This window comes from Leucoraja erinacea, chromosome 1, assembly GCF_028641065.1.
Source record: "Leucoraja erinacea ecotype New England chromosome 1, Leri_hhj_1, whole genome shotgun sequence".
Lineage (NCBI taxonomy): Eukaryota > Metazoa > Chordata > Chondrichthyes > Rajiformes > Rajidae > Leucoraja > Leucoraja erinaceus.
This window is the reverse complement of record NC_073377.1, coordinates 35,856,344-35,872,495: the sequence shown is the minus strand read 5'-3', so window position 1 is coordinate 35,872,495 and position 16,152 is coordinate 35,856,344. Positions and strand designations below refer to the sequence as shown.

At 43.6% G+C, this 16,152-nt stretch overlaps 1 protein-coding gene across 2 annotated transcripts in view; it reads right to left on the bottom strand.

Annotated features, from left to right (window-relative positions):
* Positions 1–16,152, bottom strand: part of pdzd2 (PDZ domain containing 2) — a 391,205-nt gene that overhangs the window by 41,883 nt on the left and 333,170 nt on the right. For both annotated transcript variants that reach the window (XM_055632782.1, XM_055632787.1), the window contains one exon: positions 15,591–15,691. In XM_055632782.1, the coding sequence (XP_055488757.1) occupies positions 15,591–15,691 (101 nt within the window). The remainder of the gene's footprint in view (positions 1–15,590; positions 15,692–16,152) is intronic.

The window sequence follows — 16,152 nt, the reverse complement described above, 5'->3', positions numbered from 1 at the left end:
ACTTCTGTCCCTTAATTCTGAAGTCATGTCCTCTTGTTTGAATCTTCCCTATTCTCAAAGGGAAAAGCTTGTCCACAGTATTTGTAACTGAATTATTTAAGGGTGAATTTCTGTAATCCAAACATCCGCAACGTGAGTGCCGCCTTCATCTATTCCAACTCCTCCTTCCTTGGTTCACAATAGTCGATGATCCCAATGATGTGTAAGAATGAACTGCAGATGCTGGTTTAAACCAAAGATAGACACAAAAAGCTGCAGTAACGCAGCGGGAAAGACATCTCTGGAGAGGAATTGGTGACGTCTCGGGTCTCAACCTGAAACGTCACCCATTCCTTCTCTCCAGAGATGCTGCCAGTCCCGCTGACTTACTCCAGCTTTTTGTGTCTATCATCTGCAACCTGTCCAGTTCGTTTCTGCACAAAAAAGGGATGTCCCCAACAACTCTCACTAACTTCTACAGATGCGCTGCAGAATGCATTTTATCGGGATGCATCACGGCATGGTTTGGGAACAGCTGCTGCTATGAAAGGACTGTACCACCTCTGCCAGGAAACTATCTTATCTCTGTCCCATCTGTGATTGTACAAGTGAACCTCTCTAATTAATCCAGGAATAAGACCTGAATTCAATGGTCCTGATAACTCATCAGAATGAAGTATGTTTAAGAAAGAACTGCAGATGCTGGAAAAATCAAAGGTGGACAAAGAAGAATGAATTGATTGATCCATAGGCATGAAGGGATTATGGAAATAACAAACAAGACAAAAGAGATCAAGAGATCCCCACACACCCATTGCTTTGCTTCAGTTCTGTGGCCATTTGGATCCCTTCAGAACATCAATAATTCTGGGGACAACAAGCTTCTAGTGGTAATTATGGCATTTTCTGGGCTTGAGCATTTGCTTTGACTATCTTATTCTCTGTCCCTTCTGATTGTACAAGTGAATCTCTCCGATTCCACAGAAACGTGACCTGAATTCAATGGCCCTTGAAAACTCATGTCAGAATGAAGTGGAACTGAATAGCTCAGAACAAGCAGGGAATGTTTTTGTCAAATGCGACGTTTTCACCCTGATTTCTAGTTATTTCTAGAAATAATTGAACAATGTGACAGGGCCACTTTGTTCAGGTGGTTGTGGGACCCAGTGGACGAGGAGGCTGTGGGACCCAGTGGACCAGGTGGTTGTGGGACCCAGTGGACCAGGTGGCTGTGGGACCAGTGGACCAGGTGGTTGTGGGACCCAGTGGATCAGGTGGTTGTGGGACACAGTGGACCAGGTGGCTGTGAGACCCAGTGGACCAGGTGGCTGTGAGACCCAGTGGACCAGGTGGCTGTGGGACCCAGTGGACCAGGTGGTTGTGGGACCCAGTGGACCAGGTGGTTGTGGGACCCAGTGGACCAGGTGGTTGTGGGACCCAGTGGACCAGGTGGTTGTGGGACCCAGTGGACCAGGTGGTTGTGGGACCCAGTGGACCAGGTGGTTGTGGGACCCAGTGGACCAGGTGGCTGTGGGACCCAGTGGACCAGGTGGCTGTGAGACCAGTGGACCAGGTGGCTGTGGGACCCAGTGGACCAGGTGGCTGTGAGACCAGTGGACCAGGAGGCTGCTGGGGAGATAAATCTACAGTAGGAGGCTTCAGAAGGAAATCCATGGAATAGACTCTTGCAGATTGAAGGAAGCAACAGAGCATTGGAATAAGAGAAGGGATAGTCTTCAATCAATCCACTAGGGAGGCTGGAAACCTCTGAGGAGGTGGGGGTTGTTCCCCCTGGTCCAGAAGGATGAATATAAACGTCAATTATATTTCTCAGCCGGCAGCGCTCACCTCCACCTGCTTCACTTCCCTGTGTCAGGATGAGGCACGAGAAATGTCCCCGGCAGTTATTCCATTTAAGGTTTGTTATTGTTATTGTGATTGTGAATCAGACGGAGATAAATGGATAGACTTAACATTCTGGAGTAACTGAACGGGTCAGGGAGTGTCTCTGGAGAAAAGGAATAGGTGACATTTTGGGTCAGGACGCTTCTTGGAAGTTCATATGCCAATTAAGACCAATAACCTTGTACCTGTAAGAATTGTATTTAACCATTAATCAGCACCATATTATATTAGGCAAAGGAGCCTGTGCCGAAGCCGAGACAAATGTTACTTTATAATCGTAAAATGAATGTGGGGAAGTGCAACCCTTTAGCAACACTGTCAGCCATGATCACAATGAATGGCGGTGCTGGCTCGAAGGACCGAATGGCCTCCTCCTGCACCTATTTTCTATGTTTCTATGTTCTGCCATATCTAAATTGCGTACACCAGAGACCAAAGGCTGTTGCTTCTGTATTTAGGCACATGCTTTAACTTAATTTGCAGCAGTCTTCCACCTTGCCAGGTTGAACCACACAATTTCACATAAAAAGACCTTTCTACATAAGCCTATTGATTTATTTCATACATAGATAATGTGTACTACAGTCAGATAGCCACCTACAAGTGCCATTTCACATGGTCTTTTCTTGCCAGGAGCAGGGAGACGTCCATTCAATGCAAGTTAGGCTCCCACGCAGTGCCTGGCTACTGGAGCCTGACGGGACCTGCCTGTGTTTGCCAGGTTCAGTCTCAGTGATTTAGTTCAGTCTCAGTGATTTATCCAGGTCAGCATGACTTGGTTAGTACACCTGCACGTGTTCCTTATTTCTGATCGAAACTTTGTAAACAAGCAGAACAAAAGTTGGCTTGAGATTGTTATGGTGGTGGTTGGCTCAGGCCACGTAAGGAATAATTATAAGAATTTAGGCTCAAGTCCAATTAAAATTGGCTGATGTTGGTTTGGTTTAAAGGTTTTACCTTGAAGCTGAAGTAGATGTCGAGATGTGAAAGAAGAATACGTGAAACTGACCCTCTTTGATAACCCTCGGACTATTCTTGATCGGACTTTGCTGGCTTTACCTTGCATTAAATGTTATTCCCTTATCATATATCTATATACTGTCAATGGATCGATTGTAATCATGTACTGCCTTTCTACTGACTGGTTAGCACGCAACAAAAAGCTTTTCACTGTCCCTTGTAACACGTGACAATAAACTAAACTAAACTGAACCACTCTTTCTTCTTATGCAATTTTAATATTTAAATTCTAATGTAACTTGTCTAAAGTATCATAGGACTAAAATGGATATCTGTGCAGGCATGTGCGAACAAATGATTTACTATGGTCTAATTACTATAGTCTTATTAACGATGGTTAAACATTTTTGAGTTACGATGCCCATTTTTATGCTACAATACTTAGAAACATGCAATAAAACTTGCAATGTTTATAGCAATATATAAATCACTATGAGAAGCAACATATTAATTAAATTTTATCTTGAATAGCCATCAAACAGTCATGTTCAAAGTGAAAAATGTTTACTGCCTGGGAATGTGGATAGGATCCTTACCCTTCATGATTTTTAATATTAACTAATAGTTGATTTAATGTAATTTTTATTAAAAACAAGTACAGGACCAAGCTTTGAAAAATGTATCATAATACTCCAAGTTTGTATTCTGCAGAATTGAGACTTACTTCCCTTCTATCCAACATGTTTCTCTCTTTATTTAGAGTATCACCCCACCTCATTTGTACCCCGTTCCCAAAGGTGCTGCCATGTACTCTTAACGCTATCTAAATCATGTATTCCATTGTCATTTTTTATTTTCTTTTTGCACTACTTGATGTGGCACTATAAGACTGCATTTGGAGCATTGCGTGAATTTGTGGTAGTCCCATTACAGGAAACATGTGGAGGATTTGGAGAGGTTGCAGAAGAGGATTACCAGAATGCTGCCTGGATTCGGGGCTATTAGTTACGATGAATGTTTGGACAAACATATTGTTTTCTTTAGAACACCAGAATTTGAGGGGAGGCCTGATAGAAGTTATAATATTGCAAGTGGCAATGAGAGGGTAGACAGCCAGAACCTTTTTTTTCAGGGTGGAGATGTCAAGGCTAGAGGACATAGCTTCAAGATAAAAGGGGCAAAGTTTAAAGGAGATGCGAGGGGTAATTTTATTTTACACATTGGGATTGTGCGTGCCTGGATCATGTTGTCAGGGATGGTGGAGCATATGATGATGGCTTTTAAGAGACTTTTAGATAGGCACTTGGATATGCAGGGAATGGAAAGGTATGGATCATGTGTAGGCAGATTAGGTTAGTTTATTTTGGCATCACGTTTGGCACAGACATTGTGGGTCGAAAGCCCTGTTCCTGTGCTGTACTTTTCTGTTCCATGTTCTATGTACTTCAGCTTGCACTATGATCTTTGAGTTAAAACTGGCATGTAACAAAGGTAATGCCACTATGGTGATGGGGGATTTCAATATGCAGGTAGACTGGGAAAATCAGGTTGGTTCAGGAAAGAGAGTTTGTAGAATACCTCCGAGATGGATTCTTAGAGCAGCTTGTAATGGAGCCGACCAGAGAAAAAGCAATTCTGGATTTAGTGTTGTCCAATGAACCAGATATGATAAGAGAACTCGAGGTAAAGGAACCGCTTGGAGGTAGTAATCATAATATGATTAGTTTTAATCTGCAATTTGAGAAGGAGAAGGTTAAATCGGAAGTGGCAGTGATGCAGTTGAACAAAGGCGACTATGAAGGCATGAGAGGGGAGCTGGCCAAGGTAGACTGGAAAGGGATCCTAGCAGGAATGACGGTGGAACAGGAATGGCAGGAATTTCTGGGCATAATCCGGAAGACGCAGGATCATTTCATTCCAAAAAGGAAGAAAAATTCTAAGGGGAGTAGGAGGCAACCGTGGATGACCACAGAAGTTAGGGATAGAATAAAACGAAAAGAAAAGATGTATAACACAGCAAAGAGTAGCCGGAAGCCAGAGGATTGGGAAACTTTCATAGGACAACAGAAGGAAACAAAATGGGCAATACGGGCTGAAAAGATGAAGTACGAGAGGAAGCTGGCCAGGAATATAAAGAAGGACAATAAAAGCTTCTTTAGATATGTTAAAGGAAAAAGAGTAGCAAAGTCAAATGTGGGTCCCTTGAAGGCAGACAGGGGTGAAATTATTATGGGCCACAAGGAAATGGCAGAAGACTTGAATAGGTACTTCGGATCTGTCTTCACTAAGGAAGACACAAGCAATCTCCCAGATGTATTGGAGGACAGAGGATCTAAGGAGGTAGAGGAAATGAAATAAATGTTCATTAGGCGAGAAATAGTATTGGGTAGGCTAATGGGACTGAAGGATGTTAAATCCCCTGGGCCTGGTGATCTGCATCCCAGGGAGATGGCATCAAAAAATAATGGATGCATTGGTGATCATTTTCCAATGTTCAATAGATACAGGATCAGTTCCTGTGGATTGGAGGATAGCTAATGTTATCCCACTTTTCAAGAAAGGAGCGAGAGAGAAAACAGGGAATTATAGACCAGTTAGCTTGACTTCGGTGGTGGGAAAGATGCTGGAGTCAATTATTAAAGAGGTAATAATGGGGCATTTGGATAGCAGTAAAAGGATTAGTCCAAGTCAACATGAATTTATGAAAGGGAAATCATGCTTGACTAATCTTCTGGAATTTTTTGAGGATGTGACAAGTAAAATGGATGAAGGGGTGCTTGTGGATGTAGTGTATCTAGACTTTCAGAAAGCCTTTGATAAGGTCCCACACGGGAGACTGGTGACTAAAATTAGAGCACATGCTATTGGGGGTAGGGTGTTGTCATGGATAGAAAATTGGTTGGCAGACCAGAAGCAAAGAGTAGGAGTGAACGGGTCCTTTTCAGAATGACAGGCAGTGGCGAGTGGAGTGCCGCAAGGCTCGGTGTTGGGGCCGCAACTGTTTACCATATATATTAATGATTTGGAAGAGGAAATTAGATTAGATTAAATTAGATTCCTTTATTGTCATTCAGACCTTTCGGTCTGAACAAAATTTTGTTTCCCTGCAGTCATACATATAATAATAAAAAATGACAAAAACACACAATCAACACAAATTTAACATCCACCACAGTGAGTTCACCAAACACCTCCTCACTGTGATGGAAGGCAAAATCTTAAAGTCTCTGTCTCTTCCCTCTTTGTTCTCCCTCAGAGCCAAGGCGATCCAGGCTCCAGATGTTGTGACCCCACCGGGTGATGGTAAATCCCACGGCTCAACCGTGCTCCTCGAACGGGCCGGTTCAAACTCCGCAGATGGTCGCTGCCGCCGCCATGGTTCCGGGGCCGGGTCGGGTCTCCGCTGCCGCTGCTGCCGCCGCCACGGTTCCAAGGCCGAGTCGGGTCTCCGCTGCCGCTGCCGCCGACACAGCTCCGAGGCCGCCATTAGGCCTCGGCGCAGACGGAGACGGGGAATACGACAAAAAAAAAGTTGCATCCCCCGACGGAAGAGACCAAAACAAAAAGAGACCAAAAGAAAGCAACTCCAGGTGCAGTCTCACAAGGGCCCTGTACAACTGCAGTAGGATCTCCTTGCTAATGTTTGCAGATGACACAAAGCTGGGTGGCAGTGTGAACCGTGAAGAGGATGTTAGGAGGTTGCAGGGTGACCTGGACAGGTTGAGTGAGTGGGCAGGTGCGTTGCAGATGCAGTATAATATAGATAAAAGTGAGGTTATCCACTTTGGCGGCAAAAACAAGGGGGCAGATTATTATCTCAATGGGGTTAGGTTAGGTAAGGGGGAGGTGCAGCGAGACCTGGGCATCCTTGTACGGCTTACAGTTGGCTTACAGATACAGCAGGCAGTGAAGAAAGCAAATGGAATGTTGGCCTTCATAATGTTGGCCTTTCCCAATGTTGGGCAAGGCCAGAACCAGGGGCCACAGTCTTAGAATAAAGGGGAAGCTATTTAAGACTGAGGTGAGAAAACACTTTTTCACCCAGAGAGTTGTGAATTTATGGAATTCCCTGCCACAGAGGGCAGTGGAGGCCAAGTCACTGGATGGATTTAAGAGAGAGTTAGATAGAGCTCTAGGGGCTAGTGGAGTCAAGGGATATGGGGAGAAGGCAGGCACGGGTTATTGATAGGGGACGATCAGCGATGATCACAATGAATGGCGGTGCTGGCTCGAAGGGCCGAATGGTCTCCTCTTGCACCTATTTTCTATGTTTCTATGTTTGCACCATTCTGCTGTTTTGTGTTTGTCAATGTATTTTTTGTTATATTCATCATTACCACGAATACTGTTTACTCTTAGCTTCATGTGAACAAGGAATTTCATTGCACCCTGGTGTGTATGCCAATAAATTAAACTAATCTAATCTAATCTTACTAATACTTGGGTATGAGACCTGAGTGTGCTTGTACATCAGTCACTGAAAGTAAGCATGCAGGTACAGCAGGCAGTGAAGAAAGCTACTGGTATGTTGGCTTTCATTGTGAGAGGATTTGAGTTTAGGAGCAAGGAGATCCTACTGCAGTTGTACAGGGCCCTTGTGAGACTGCACCTGGAGTATTGTTTTGATATTTGGTCTCCTAATTTGAGGAAGGACATTATTGCTATTGATGAAGTGCAGCATAGGTTCACCAGGTTAATTCCCGGGATGGCGGGATTGACATATGATTAAAGAATGGGTCGACTAGGCTTGGATTCACTGGAATTTAGAAGGATGAGAAGGGATCTTACAGAAACATATAAAATTCTTAAAGTATTGGACAGGCTAGATGCAGGAAAAATGTTCGCGATGTTGGGGGAGTCCAGAACCAGGGGTCACAGTTTAAGAATAAGGAGTAGGCCATTTAGGACTGAGATGAGGAAAAACTTTTTCACCCAGACAATTGTGAATCTGTGGAATTCTCTGCCACAGAAGGCAGTGGAGGGCAATTCACTGGATGTTTTCAACAGTTAAATTTAGCTCTTAGGGTTTTAGGAATCAAGGGACATTGGGAAAAAGCAGGAATGAGGTACTGATTTTGGATGATCAGCCATGATCATAATGAATGGCGGTGCTGACTCGAAGGGCTGAATGGCCTACTCCTGCATCAATTTTTCCATGTTTTTATCTTTCTACTTTTTTTGAACTACTTTTTTTAACATGCTGTGACATCTTGTCAAAGGGACGTTTATCATGTGAGGCTGAGTAGTAAGTAGTAGTAACTATTTAATGCATGCATTTTTTAGTTGGCAAATATTGATAGTCTTTAGGATCAAGGTCTCTGCAGATTTTTTTTCAACTCTTCAGATCATCTACAGCCACATTACTGAGCTCAACGGATTAGTTAATTCAAGAGACTTGACAGAGACGGGCGATACCTCCTTTATTGCAGGGCTGCCAACATTGGGTGAGAGTTGGGAGTGAGAAATTGCGAGAGACCAAGCCCGAGGGAGCATAACGACGGGGGGAAGGGGGGGTGGAAGGAGGGTGTGTCCCCCTCCCATTGGAATTGTGCAATATGGTGCATACTGCAGCCAGTCTTTTAACTTACACTTGAATACAATATATATGCTTTAAATTGGATTGGAGCGTTTTTGAAAGGGGGGAGGCTGTGCGATCACTGATCACTGGCCTTGGGGGTACCCGGTGAGGGAGTGGAGCAACCAAGTGGGGAGAGGGTGTGGAAGAAGGGGTTCCCCCCTCCCAGGGTAGGAACTTTTTGAAATTTGATGTATTAAAATCATGTTTTAGTGCACTGTAGAAGTATGATTTCAATGTTTTTTGTATGAAGTATTTTTAAGAGGTAACTTTTTAAGGGGTAACTTTATCCACACAAAGGGTGATGGGTGTATGGAACAAGCTGCCAGAGGAGGTAGTTGAGGCAGGGACCATCCCAACATTTAAGAAAAAGTTAGACTGATACATGGATAGGACAGGTTTGGAGGTATGGACCAAAAGCAGGTGGCGTAGCTGGGACATGTTGGCGGGTGTGGGCAAGTTGCACCGAAGGGCCTGTTTTCACACTGTATCACTCTATAACTACATTATACCTCCACCATGCATTAATGCTTCAAAATCAAGTGATCGAGTTTCATTGCCATATACTCAAGCATAGAAACATAGAAAATAGGTGCAGGAATAGGCCATCGGTTTCAAGCCAGCACTGCCATTCAATATGATCATGGCTATTCATCTAAAATCAGTACCTGTTTTTTCCCCATATCCCTTGATGTTGTTAGCCCCAAGAACTAAATGTAACTCTCTCTTGAAAACATCCAGTGAATTGGCCTGCACTGCCTTCTGTGGCAGAGAATTCCACAGATTCACAACTCTCCGCGTGAAGAAAGTTTGTCCTCCATCTCAGTCCTAACTGCCCCACCACTTTATTCTTCAACTGTGACCCATGGTTCTGAACGCCCCCAACATCCGGAACATTTTTCCTGCAGTTACAGTAAGTGAAAATCTAGCAGGCAAGCAGGATGCTTTCTCCAACCACCCCCATTTGAAGTCCACTATCTTCCACCGTTTCTACCCAGTGCTTGGTACTTACTTCCAGCAGCCACTGGTTGTCCTCCAGGATGCACTCTCTCTCCTCTCAACCCCCCTCTCTCTCCCCCTCTATCCCCTCCATCTCTCTTTCCCCTCTCTCTCTCCTCCTCTCTCCCCCCCTCTCTCTCCTTCCCACCTCATTCTCCCCCCTCTCTCTCGTCCCCTCTCCCCCCCCCATCTCTCCCTCTCTTTCCCCAGCCCTCTTCTCCCCTCTTTCTTCTCTCTCTCTCTCTCTCCCCCTCGCTTCCCCCCTCTCTATCTCCCCTCTCTCCCTCTCACTCTCCACACACTCTCCCCTCTCTCTCTCTCCCCTTTCTCCTCTCACCTCTCTCTCTCATCTCCTCTCTCCTCTCTCTCCCCCATCCCCCTTGCTCTCTCTCTCTCTCCTTTTTCTCTCTCGCTCTCTTTCTATCTATCTCTCTCTCTTTCTCTCTCTCCCTCTCTCGATCTCTCTCTCTACATCTCTCTCCCTCTCTCTCTATCTCTCTCCTCTCTACCTCTCTGTCTCTCTCTCCCCCTGTCTCCTTCCCCCCTCTCTCTCTCTCCACCTCCCTATGAGAGTCAGTCCCTTCGGCACAGAGACTCTCGCGGCAGCGTCGCTTCCGACGGCTCCGTGGCCCGGGACACTCGCACTGTCTGGAGTGCTCCATGGCCGAAGCTGCAGCGAGCGACTCGCTAGCCGCGCAAATACTCGCCAGCCCGGCAAACTCACCAGCCCCGGCTGCCCGCATCTGTATCCGCCCGCTGCTCCCATCCCTCCCGCAGCCCCGGCTCTCCAACACACGCGGACCATGCAGTTTATCCAAGTTTTGACATTTTTGTTGATCACAGAATTTCTCACCACAGAACGTGAGAGATTTCTGATCAGCGTGAGGGCGGGAGAGTTTGCTTGAGGCCGTGATTCTCACGCTCAAAGCGTGAGAATTGGCAGCCCTGTTTATTATAGCAGTTCCGCATAGCAGACCAGTGATGCATTTGCTTTACTCCATACAGAATCTATATTTTTAAATGCTCAAAAAGAGTGATGAATAGGATGAAAGTCTCATTAGATAGAGGCAAAAACTTTATCTTCATTTTACTTCAGTGGATCTAATTTTCTGAAGCAGATGCAGCGTGTACTCAGTCTGAAGAAGGCTCCCGACCCAAAACGTCACTTATCCATGTTCTCCAGGGATGCTGCCTGACACGCTGAGCACGATGTGTCTTTTTCATAAACCACCATCGGCAGTTCCTTGTACTCATTTACACACATGGCTGCAAGAGGACCAGGTCTGGGAACTGAATATTCAAGGGTATACACCCTATCGAAAAGACAGACAGGTGGGCAGAGGGGGTGTGGCAGCTCTGATGGTGAGAAATGAAATTCAGTACCTTGTGAGGGGTGACACAGATTCAGGAGATGTAGTGTCAGTATGGATAGAACTGAGTGTAATGTATTCATGCATATTAATGTATATGTTAATGAGTTGGTGTTGTATATAAGTAGGGAATGTTGGGTAATAAAACTCTTGTGATCCAGGCAGCCTGCGTGTAAGTTGTTATTCATTCTGCTGTCCGGAATATAACAAAATTGGCGACGAGGATGGGATAGCGTTTGTGAACTCATCCTTAAAATACAGTGCAGGACTGTTTTGCAACACGCAGTATTGTTTAACATTTTAAACAGTAAATACGGAGTAGTGTCGCAGTTGTTTGCAGGCTGGCCATGAGAGGCCTGCAGATCTTTCTATGCAGGGGACTGTTTGTCAGGCTATCTCTATGTTGTGTCTACGTGGCAAGATGTCGTCCTTGGGATTGTATAACATTTTAGACTGAGATTTTTTTGTCGAATTCCTCAAGCTGAATAGTCTTTGTACAGCTAAGTTTTAGGTGAATTGTTACACCATACCAGACAGGAATTCGGGGTTTTTGAATGGATCTTTTATTTTTTATAAAAGAGAATGACACAATGGCAGTGTCCACGGGCTACATTGGAAACCTTGGCACTTTTGACAAGAGTAGAGAGCCGTTCAGATCCTAGTTGGAGAGAGCAAACATGTTTTTCACGGCAAACCATATATTGGAGATTAGTGGTGAAGGAGAGATAGTGACTGAAACAAAACAGGCCGTTTGAGAACACATGAAAGCAATTCTGCTCACGGAGATCGGTCCTGAAGTATACGGCACACTCGTGAATCTCCATGTTCCCTTAACGGCAAAAGATGTGCCATTCAATGACATTATAAAGAAGTTAGAGGAGCACTTCAACCCAAAGCCTCTGGAAATTGCAGAAAGCTATAAATTTGGCACTAGAAACCAGAAGCAGAACGAGACAATCAATGATTACATTGTTGCCGTGAAAAACTTAAGTCTACACTGTAACTTTGGAAAATTTCTTGGACGAGCACTATGAGACAGATTTGTTTGTGGTCTAGTGGATGAACAAATTCAGTCCAAACTGATGAACACTCCAGATCTCACATTCGGGAAAACATGCAAGATTGCTACCACAATGGAGATGGCATCAAAGAATGCTCGCGAGTTTCGTCCACCACGGACTGCAGTGGCCGTTTACAGTCACAAGGCCAAACCAAGAGGAGTTAAACCAAAACCAAAGTATGGCGGGGAGCCAAGTTTAGCCAGTTGTTATCGTTGCAACGGTAATCACTCATCCCAATTTTGTCAGTTCAAAATGGCCAAGTGCTATAACTGCCAGAAGAAAGGCCATATCGCCTCAGCATGTCGGGCCAAGCATAAAACAGGAAACCTACAATCTGCAGGAATCAAGCAACAACACTGGAGAGGAGTTCACAACTTGGAGGTGAACCCAGATAGAAATGAACTTGGGTTGTACACCATTTATGCAACCAACATCGTTAAGCCTACAACCAGCCAAGGGAAGGACTTTCGAACTAAACTATTGATTAATGAACAGTTTATCGATATGTGTATTGACACGGCAGCAGATTGGTCGGTCATGAGCAAAGACCTGTACAAAACAAAGTTTCCAGAGATACCATTGTTTGAGAGTAAGGTCAAGCTGAGAACCTACTCGGGCGAAGTTTTGGAGACTTGTGGACAAATGAACTGTAAAGTTCAGCATAATGGTCAGTCAGTAACACTGCCCATCATAGTGGCCAGCTACAGAAATAAACCAACCCTCCTTGGAAAAGATTGGGTGAGTAGAGTAGAATAGAATTAGACTGGAAGAACATTTTCACCTGTGTATTGTCGACCAAGACCTGTGCCATATGCACTAAAGCAACAAGTGGAGGAAGAACTTGACAGATTAGGGCGTAATGGAGTACTCGTGAAGACAGACCAGAGTAACTGCGGAACACCAATTGTGACCGTACTTCTATTATTTATTATGTAAAAGAATATGTGTGTTATGATTGTGTTTATAATTTGTTTGGTTGTTTTGTTGTTTGTCTTTTGCACAAAAGTCCGCGAGCATTGCCACTTTCATTTCACTGCACATCTCGTATGTGTATGTGACAAATAAACTTGACTTGACTTGACTTGACCCAAGGCTGATAAAACTGTTCGACTATGTGGTGATTACAAAGTCACAATCAACCAAGCCGTTGATGACGAACAATATCCGTTACCAACCTCGCAAGATCTATACACAGAACTTAGCGGAGTCTTCACTAAAATGGATTTGTCTCACGCTTACACCCAACTCAATGTTGACAAGGAAAGTCAGCAGTACTTGACTATCAACACACATAAGGGCTTGTATTCATATACAAAGCTGCCCTATGGTGTGAAATCCTCCCCGAAAATGTTTCAGTCATGGACCAAATATTACAAGGCATTCCGCACTGTGTGTGCAACCAGGATGACCTACTGATATTCACAGAAGGCATGGCAGAACATCTGGAAATCCTAGAGCAAGTTCTCACACGACTGAACTGCCACAATGTCAAACTGCAGCAAAGTAAATGTGCATTTGCACAGTCAGAGGTGGTCTACCTTGGACTCAAAGTAGATGCAACGGACTTCGCCCAGTGAAAGCGAAAGTTGAAGCAATTGTGAATGCTCCAAAACCCAACAATGTGTCAGAGCTACGATCATTCCTTGGGATGGTGCCGTTCTATGCACGATTCCTTCCAGATTTAGCAACTGCGCTAAAGCTACTTCATCATCTGCTACAAAAAGATGTAAAATGGACGTGGGGAAAGGAACAGCAACGTGCATTTGACATCTGCAAGGAAAACTTGACAAGTGACAAACTTCTTGTTCACTATGATGCTTCAAGTTATGGTGTAGGTGCAGTGATCTCCCACGTAATGAATGACAGACAGGAAAAGCCTATTGGTTTTGCATCCCGCACCCTGTCATCGAGTGAACGCAACTATACGCAGATGGAAAAGGAAGCACTCAGCATCATGTTGGGTAATAAAACTCTCTTGTGATCCAGGCAGCCTGCGTGTAAGTTGTTATTGATTCTGCTGTCCGGAATATAAGACTGAGGAATTCCAGAACTATACCCTGGAATTGAGAAGGATGAGAGGTGATCTTATTGCAACATAAACCACACCAACTGTTAAAATGTGGATTAGGAATATGATGGACATAGCACGCCTTGAAGAAATGAGACTCCGACTAATAGATAAATATGACCAATTCTTAAGGAGTTGGTCTCCTTTCATCGACTTTTTGGAATCATGTGATGCAGCGGTACCGTAAGGATTGCTGATTTCAGTTCATGACGCGGATAGATCTACATCTCCGAATACAGATTTGAAAATTTCTCTTTTAAGGGGCCTTCTCTTCTATTTCTACTTTCCACTTTCTCTCTTTCTTTTTTTATTTTTTATATACACACTTCACGTTTTTCTACTCTCTACTATCTATTTTTCCACTTTTTCCCCTTTCTATTGTTTTCTTTTTCTTGTCCTGCTTACTTCCTTCTTATAACATAAAACTAGAGGTTGTACATAGAATGGATTACGGTATTACATAGTTGGCACCTAAAATTAGGTTCCACTGTACTGTTTTGTGATGTATTAACTTCTAATAAAATAAACAAAAAAAACAAAAGATTATTAAGGGTTTGGACAGGCTAGATGCAAGAAAAATGTTCCCGATGTTGGGGGAGTCAAGAACCAGAGGCCACAGTTTAAGAATAAGGGGTAAGTCATTTAAAACGGAGATGAGGAAAAACGTTTTCACCTAGAGAGTTGTAAGTCTGTGGAATTCTCTGCCTCAGAAAGCGGTGGAGGCCGGTTCTCTGGATGCTTTCAAGAGAGAGTTAGATAGAGCTCTTAAAGAAAGCGGAGTCAGGGGATATGGAGAGAAGGCAAGAACGGGGTACTTATTGTGGATGATCAGCCATGATCACATTGAATGACGGTGCTGGCTCAAAGGGCTGAATGGCCTACTCCTGCACCTTTTATCTATTGTCATTGCTGTGCTAAGTGTGTTCAGTGCAAGTGACTGGGAACAAATCTGAACCTCTGCATGTACAACTGCAGAATTCAGAGCAATACAAATAGTTTCCAAGTGAATTTAGAGACCAGAAAACAAAATCCTCAAATGCAAATAAAGGCATATGGATGATGGCAAGTAACAAGGTGCACAGAGATGTTATGGATATTTTTAATTATGGAGTGAATATTTTTATTTTCATCCAAAACTATTAACGGTTAAAAATATGTTTTAGCTTAGTGCAAAATGTATTGAAATTACTTATTTTTCATTATAATGTATACAAAAACAATCATTTTTAATATATTAACCTCTGTATAAAAATGCCAGTTATGCTTTCCTCACCCATTGAATTTTCAGAGTTGGTTTATATTTCTGTATAAGGTGTGTTATTGTCAGCTGTAATATTCATTTCTTCTTCACCACTAATAGAAGCTGTATATATCTGCATCTTATAATACAGTAAAATATGCAAACTGTAACAAAAACAGTCAATGCTAGAACCACAGGTCAAGAAGCATCTATATAAAGGAGAAGCAGGGTTAACATTCCAGCTTGAAGATCCTTTGTTAGAACTGAAAAACTACAACTCAGCAAGAAAATGAATACCATTTTAGCTCAGAAACAAATGAGGGCCTCTGGTGAAGAGATTTTGCAAAGTTCCAGTCTAGCAGAAGGAAAGTACATTAATATAATAATTACTACATTTTGTCCACATTAAATTATTAAAAATGATCTTGCTTACACGGCTTGTGGGTTCCAGAAAGCGTTTCATTGTCCAACTGAGAGAAGATCCATCAGCCTGCTTGGATTTTACACTTGGTGATGGACTCTTTGATGAAAATCCTGTAGGAAAAGGACATTTTAATGAACTCCACAGATGTATCCTCTAGAAAAACCTTGTGCTACAGGTCGCCTTATTGCCATCTTGGGACAACATTAGGAACCTTGTGTATTGCTGACCCATACCTCACCCCACACACTCTGCAGTGCCAACCCACCAACTCTCTCCAGAGTCTGCACCAATGCACAATTAGCCAAGATCATTGATCCTCCTAATCCTGCAGTATTCCAGTGCAGGTCAACACTCCTTTAAGCACTTATCTAATTTAAAGTTCCCTTTCCTCAGAGTCCCAGCTCCATTCTTGCCTCTGACAATCCCTTACCGCTCCTATCAACCATCCAAGTTGATACTAAATGTCACATTTCATTCTCCCTAGACTTTGCCCACAACCAAACATTTCAGCTAGGAGTCCAACACAGAAATAGAAGCAGTCATCGGCTCACACTGCCATCAGTGGGGTGAA